This window comes from Synchiropus splendidus, chromosome 1 (genome assembly GCF_027744825.2).
Source record: "Synchiropus splendidus isolate RoL2022-P1 chromosome 1, RoL_Sspl_1.0, whole genome shotgun sequence".
NCBI classification, from domain to species: Eukaryota; Metazoa; Chordata; class Actinopteri; order Syngnathiformes; family Callionymidae; genus Synchiropus; species Synchiropus splendidus.
Window position 1 is genome coordinate 5,917,050 of NC_071334.1, and position 7,469 is coordinate 5,924,518.

The 7,469-nt window shown below is 48.8% G+C and overlaps 1 protein-coding gene across 1 annotated transcript; it reads left to right on the forward strand.

The window, feature by feature from the left end:
* Positions 1-1,472: 1,472 nt before the first annotated feature.
* On the forward strand, positions 1,473-3,892 carry tlnrd1 (talin rod domain containing 1). Its single transcript, XM_053844789.1, has one exon. The coding sequence runs from the start codon at positions 2,620-2,622 to the stop codon at positions 3,670-3,672; it is 1,053 nt and encodes a 350-aa protein (XP_053700764.1). The 5' UTR covers positions 1,473-2,619; the 3' UTR covers positions 3,673-3,892.
* The last annotated feature ends 3,577 nt before the right edge of the window (positions 3,893-7,469 follow it).

Genomic DNA, 7,469 nt, shown 5'->3' on the forward strand with positions numbered 1-7,469 from the left:
CCCATCACTAGTATTCAGGTGTATGCTGAGTCACAGGTATCAAACTCAATGTGGCCGACAAGACAGATAACAGTTCGCTCAATATAAAATGTAACAGCTATCTTAAACACACAGAAAACTCAGTATCATGACCTTAGGAACGACAGCATTCAAGCTCAGCCATTCATCATTATCTTCTCACAAGTTAGAGCTCTAAAAAGCTTAAAATGGATCTGAAAACAAAACAAAGGAGAACAATTTCGGTATTTTGACTGTAGCCACAGGTGAATATAAGCACATCCTGTTTCAACTGTTGTTTTCCTGAGCGCCTCTCACAGCCAGTCATTTGGTGAATTGTAAAGTCTGGCCCCTTGTGCTTGAAGTTGACACTACCATGAGTACTGCAGTGTGTGACCAGCCCGACCAGCGACTGTTAGACCCTGCACCTGCAGTGGTCTCATATCAAGGGCCCCGTGGACTAAATAGAGTGGATTTATTCTTTTGGTTACTTGTTCTTGCATTTTAATACCTCAGTGTTTGGGTTGTTTTTTTTTCCACAAGTCAAGTACAACTGTACAGTAACAAATATCAAAACCAATGTGACTAACAGTAAAATAAATAAACCAACAGCAAATCTCTGAACACGCAAAATAATCTCCATGCGAACCAAATAAAACCAAAAAATATTTCTACGCAACATGATGCATTACAGCCAGAAAGACACCTGTACATAATGAATAAATAAAGATTACATTTGACAGAATTATCGGTACTGTACTCTGACTCTCCCACACTTGCACTACAGAGTCGAGATGTCAGGAAACACCTGCCAAGGAGACAAAACCACTGCTCCTGCGACAGAAGAAGGTTACTAAAATAACGTATAAGGCAGATTACAGAACTCATACTGGGACTGAAGTGACCTGAACTAGTGGAGATACGAACACAGCAGCTCATGTTTAGAGCCTGAAACAGACTGGCTGTCGGATCATCGCCAGAGGGATGAAGAGGAGCAGAGAAGAAGAGGGATTGAAAATGTGCAACTCACTGACAAAGGAAATGAAAAGCCTAAATAACAATGACACAATGACGAGCATCTGACACAGAAATGACCAGGTCACTCCGGAGAAGAGACTTAAAAGACTCAAAGTAACTAGCAACACACAAAACATTATTGACTGAATTGTATGCAATTACAAAGCTATATGATACAATAGTTGTAAACATGTCATATTACTTGCAACGGAATTACAGTGTATGAGAGGATTTGGAAATAACTCATCACTAATCCATTTGTCACGGACATGGGAGCCATTCACGCAGAAAGTAGTGTCTTGAGACGACAACAAATCATCACACAGTCAAATCAAAGTCATAAGAAAATGACACACGGATGATTCCAGCACTGCACACGGTCGCACAAACCACCAGCGCCGTCGCCTCTCAAAGCTTTTATTTTGAAAAGACGGTCTGGTCGGGTGACGGTTGACTTGACGCAGCAGTGAAGCCTCGCGCCACACAACCGAAAACAAAAGTTCGAACTCCGTGAAACTTTTATCGCTTGTGTTTGCTGTCCAAAGCGGAACTGTCATCACCAAACGGCGCCGTCTAAACGCCAGGAGATGGCGGAGTGTGGAGGCTGGCGCTTGGCCGCGCGCGTTGCCTCGAGCCGTCCGGCTGGGTACCACACCCTCCCCGCTTCCTCATAGTCCCGCGGCGGGAGCGGGAACAAGGGCCGCTTCCTCCAGCTGCTTCCTGCAAGGGAGTCGCCTTCACAGACCACCGAGCGGAATGGATAGAACGCGCGAGCGTTGCAGGAGGGCGAGCGGGGACCTGGGCGCTCTGCCGCGGAGCTGAGCGACGGGACGAGGCGGGCGGACGAGCGTACGGACATATGGAGCCGCGGTGCCCGGCAGCGTCTGACCTCGGCTTGTGTTTGAGAAAGGAGCGATTTAAAGAGGACCGAGACTCGTGGCTGAACTTTCCCGGGGAGTTGTGAGAGGATGGTGCCGGCGGGGAGCAGAACTTTCCCTCCTGCCCAGAAGAAGAGCGCTTTGGGTGGAGTCCCGGGCGGCATGAGAGCGCCAGGCCGGACACCAGCACCGGGAACCAGTCGGACCAGACCGCGGCCCACTTTCTGGATCACGCCTCTGCTGCGAGTGGACACGAAATGATAAGCCACCCGGAGCGTGGGGAGACTTCAAACTGAGGCGGCGGAGGGCTCTATTTTCCACAGCTTCCTGGGAGTTGTTTTCCGCTGCCACCAGCCTCTTGACCCTGGATCTGCACTTTGCCCTCCGCAGGCGCATCGTCGGCTCTGCGGTCAGTTCAACCTGTGAATCCTTCAGTTCCACACAGCTGAATAGAGACTCTTGAATCATGTTCAGGGCATTTTCTTTTTACGGTCAACTTCTCTAACACCCGATGTGAATCATTTTTCAGAGAATTAACGGGGAATGGAGTAGATTTTTTTGTAAACACGTGTCCAGTTGCAGATTCATCCAATGTGATTGATTTACTTTGAAGGAGAAGAAGGAAGACTGTTTGGCCAGTTTTTGTTTTTTTTTGTTTCATGTTCAGCCGAAATGTGTTTAAAGTAGAAACTGCAAACCATTGGACAGCTTCATCCTCCTACTGATTATGGCGAGTGGAGGTTCTGGAAAGTCGTCCAGCGAAGGATCCCCCAGCGCGCCTGTGGGCAGGAAGCGCCTCTCGTCCGTCTGCGACTCGTGCAAGAGCAAGATGCAGCTGGTGGCCGACCTGCTGCTGCTGTCCAGCGAGACCAGGCCGGTCATGACCTCCGAGGGCGTGGCCCTGGCCGACACCTTCGACCAGTGCCGTGACACCGCCATCGCCCGCACGAAGGAGCTCTCCATCCTCACCCACGACATCCAGAGCCAGCTCAACATGGGTCGCTTCACCGAGGTGGGGGACCGGCTGCTGGAGATGGCCGACCTGGTGGTGTCGCTGACCGAGTGCTCGGCGCACGCCGCCTACCTGGCGGCGGTGGAGACCACGGGGTCGCAGCCGTGCCTGCCGGGCCTGGTGGACCGCTACAAAGTGACCCGCTGTCGGCACGAGGTGGAGCAAAGCTGCGGCGTTCTTCGCGTGACGCCGCTGCCGGACCTGACCCCGCAGCTCCTCCTGGAGATCTCGCAGAACATCTCGGCCAACCTCAAGACTCTGACGGACATCTCGTCGCTGGCCAGCGAGAGGTCCCGCGAGCGCTTCGCCAAAGAGCAGTTCAAGCTGAGCGTGAAGAGCATGAGCACCTCCGGCACGGCCTTCCTGGCCTGCGTCAAGGAGGTGAAGAGCCAGCCCAGCGAGCTGACCAGGAGCCGCTGCGTTCTCTTCAGCGCCGCGCTGGTCCAAGCCGTGAGCGCCCTGGTGGGCTTCGCCACCGAGCCCCAGTTCCTGGGGAGGGCGGCGGGGATCTCATCGGAAGGGAAGGGGGTACAGACCGCAGTCTTGGGCGGGGCCATGAGCGTGGTGTCGGCCTGCGTCCTGCTCACTCAGGGCCTCCGGGACGTGGCCCAGCATCCGGAGAGCAGCTCCAAAATGGTGGACTACAGAGAGAGACTGCGCAACTCGGCCTGCGCCGTGTCGGACGGCTGCACGCTGCTGACGCAGGCGCTCAGGGAGCGCTCGTCTCCCCGGACGCTGCCACCCGTCAACTCTCATTCTGTGAATTAGCGGACGTCTCGGTAAGAAGGTGTGAGAAGAAGTCGGGGGGTCAAGCGTCACGCTGGATGTGACGCCCCCCACCACCGCCACCCCTGCTTCAGGCGAAACCTCCAAAGTTTACCTCAGTTTTCATGTGCTGTGTGAGAGTGAGACGTGTGCGTGCGCCATAGATTTGACACTATCTACCAGACTTCCCCTAGTATTTGAATTGTTCTTGGTCCTGCATGTAACGGAGTATTTATTTCAATATTAAAAATGTTGTTTCTGAAACCCTCCTGTCGTCCGGTCGGCTTTTGCAGACGCAGAAATCTTCCCAGGACAGATAGTTCAGTGAGATGTTCATTGATGTCATGCAGGAAATGAGAAGAATGTGTGCTGCTTCACAGCTGGAAAACCATTATTCGAGTGTTGAAATATGAAGTTATTTTCCCTTTATTATCATCTTTATTTAGCTGAAATTACTATTAGAATTCAGTACATGTTCCAGGGATATGATGCAGCTTTGTCATTGTTAAAGGTCATCACTCAATCCTCCCCATTAATAGTGACCTCAGTGACCTCCGTCTGATCAGCTAAGAGTCTCAACACTAAGTGAAGAAATGGACAAAAAAAATAGAAATTAGATCATCTCATGCATGTAAATATGATGGTGTCTTCCAATTTGAATTGCAGACAGAATCGCATTTTTTGTCCTTCCATCTTCCCCTGCAACTCCGGGGTCACGGAGGCAGCAGCCTGAATGAAGAGGTCCTGAGTTCTCTCTCCCCTGAAACATCATCCAGCTCTTCATTCAAGCCTTCTTCTGCCCTCGGTCTGCTCCAACGCCTCCTGTCATGACATGAGGATCTTGAATCCTGAATGGGAACCATGGATTTGGACTTAATAAAGGAGATGATTTTCATCCTGGCTGCTTCACAGTGGACAGCAGAGTCATCATCTGACCTTCAGAACTGAAGGTCTCATTCATGAAGTGAGTCACCGGGACCCCAGGCCTGGGTGAGGGCTCTGCAGGTGAGTGCCTTCTATCCACAGGCCTGGTTGGTTGGAAGAACTGACATCTGCTCTGGTGGGCTCGTGACCTGAGAGAGGGAGCCTAAAGGTACAATGGGGATCGGTGGGACGATTCCTGGACTGGCTAGTGGAGCATTTTTTTTGCATGAAATTTTAAGGATTTTGACTCCACAGCTTGCTGTTAGTCAGGGGCCTCAAAACTATCCACTTTAATTCATTTGTACATGAGTGACATTTTGTCGTGTGATTTATTTATTATCATTGTTTATTTTTTCATCTCAACTAGTCTTCTCCCTGGTCCTCGCTGTGCTCACGTGCCGCTTGCTGTGCAGGCTGACGTCAGTTGCATCCTCATGTGAGCAGCTCACTGCAAAGTCGACCCCGCATTCTTCAGCTTTCCTGTCAGCGGCTGCTTCAGCCCTAACTATTGGCGCTCCACAGGAAACCTATAGCAGAGGCTATCAGGAGCAGCTTCCTTTATGCCACAGCCTTAATTTTGGACTAGGTTTCGCCCATTTCCTGCAGCAGGAGGAAAAGACTTGCCTATCCTCGTCCCAGGAGAGGCTCCTGGCCCTGAAGCCGGGATGACACACTGTCTGGGAGCCCCACAAAAATCCAGGGAGTCTGGTGCGAGACTGTGGTCGACAGGCAGCAGATGAGCGTATCATCAGCGCAGCACGTTCCCGCACCAGAGGTCGTCAGCTGTCGCCGTCACCAGAGAAGGTAACTGATACGCTTTGAATCATTCAGAGCTGGAGACAGAGTTACGCTCTAGACAATATGAACCATGTCAAGACTCGACAGACACAAGCTGCAGGATCCAATCTAGCGCAGCCTTCAATCCTCACCACAGCTCACACGCTGCAGAAAACAATTCCCAAGAAAGAAAGAAAATGTTTTTAACCTAAAATCCAAAAAACAGATCTTATGAAGCAAGGTTTGTATTAGAAAGTAGAAAATATTCTTTGAACATGAAGCTGGTTACAAGTAAGAATACGCTACAGTGGTTGGATGAATGAAGATTATTTTAAGGTTTACATGCAGCAGAGAGTTGAGTAATGTCACCTCCATGTCAAGGGGTGGCGCTGTGAGCTCTTTAGATCTTCCAGTTTAGCTGCCAACAGAGGAGATCACAGAGCTACAGTAGTTGATATGGTGGAGATGTTTCTGGCTGCTGTAATGGACTCACCAGCCATTGTGTTGACTGATCAACGGCAACTCCAGAGGGACAAAACTGACCTCATCTGCCGTCACCTGTGATTACTGATCAATGGGTATCGATTTAACACTGCATCCAAAGCAAAGTATGTACAATTGTATTTACCGATAACAAACAAATATAAATACAAAGATGAACTCCGACTTCAGGTGATGGTGCTCTTCCTCCTTTTGATCTTATTTCCCCATAGAACTCAACTGCTTCTATTGAAGACTGTGTGAAAACACTAAGATGTTCTTCACAACAAGAATATAAGTTCATACAGAGGAACTTACGAGGGTTCCTGTAATTTATATTCAATTATATATTTTTATGTAATTATTGTCTTTTTATTTGTCTTTTATTTTTCATCATTATGACTTTTTAAATTTCAATATTGTAGGCATTTTTCCACAAATATTGGAGGGAAAATCAACTATAGCTCAGGTTCAATAATAAAGCCTGACATATTTCTTTCCCAGGATGGTGTTGGCCTCCACGCTATGTTTGGGTTCCAGGGTGGGAGTAGTCCTCTCCCTGTCCTCCCTCATGAAGAGGTCTCCGGATGTTGGCTCCTTTAGGTTCCTGTCTGGAATAGCATCAGGTGATTTTCACTTGCTCCCTTTCAATGCATAATAATGAGAAAACGAAACGTTGGAGGTCAGAGAAGGAACCCAGTTTGAGGTGAAGTGGTTGTGAGGATCTGCTGCTGCCGTAGCGTCTAGAACAGTGGTTCTTAAACTTGTTGGAGGCGCTGAACCCCACCAGTTTCATATGCTCATTCACCGAACCCTTCTTGAGTAAAAAATAAAATATGATAACTAACTGCAGACTAGACTGAGGGGTGGACCTCTGCGGCGGAGGCTCCACCGAACCCCTAGGGTTCGATCGAACCCAGGTTAAGAACCACTGGTCTAGAACAAAGTTTGATTTTTGATAATAAAGGCACAGATTTTGAAAGAAAAACTCATAAATTGAATGCCGTCTCTCTCCATCAGGGGAACAGAGACGGTCACTCACTTGATTTCCAGCTTCAAATCTCCTGCTCCAACTGCGACCACAACCTCTTGTTGGACTGGAACATCAACTTTTAACACCATAAACTACCGTGAAAACTGAAGAAGATTGATTCTTTAAAGTGGGCCCTGGCGTCGCAACTTCACTTTCTATTTTAAAGCTGACTTTATACGGTGAAATGCATCAACTGGCGGTTATAACGAACAACATGTTGTTTTTAGATGCAGAGAGTTTCCTCCTGAAAAGCCCTCACGTGACTTCCTGTCCTGGACCGGGACCCCACCCTGCTGCTATTGTCCTCTCACACGACGAGTGCAGTTTATCTTTCACCACAGGAGCAGAAGCTGATGCTGAGGTGTAAAGAAAAAAACAAAAGATAGTTGCTCCATAATAGCCTCGGATGAAGGAAAGGAAACGTGCAGTTCAACCTCGGAGTGTGAAGCAGCCCGTGGATTTCAAACTAGAAAAGATCCAAATCACAATCGCACATGTGACATTATGAACTACTTCCCTGTGTCATTTGTGAGCAACACAGGAAGACAATTCACAAAATAAAAGTCCACAGGAAGTGACATTCCTT

Excerpts from the sequence above, each read along its gene's own strand:
- tlnrd1 (XM_053844789.1), top strand. The coding sequence starts at position 2,620 with ATGGCGAGTGGAGGTTCTGGAAAGTCGTCCAGCGAAGGATCCCCCAGC.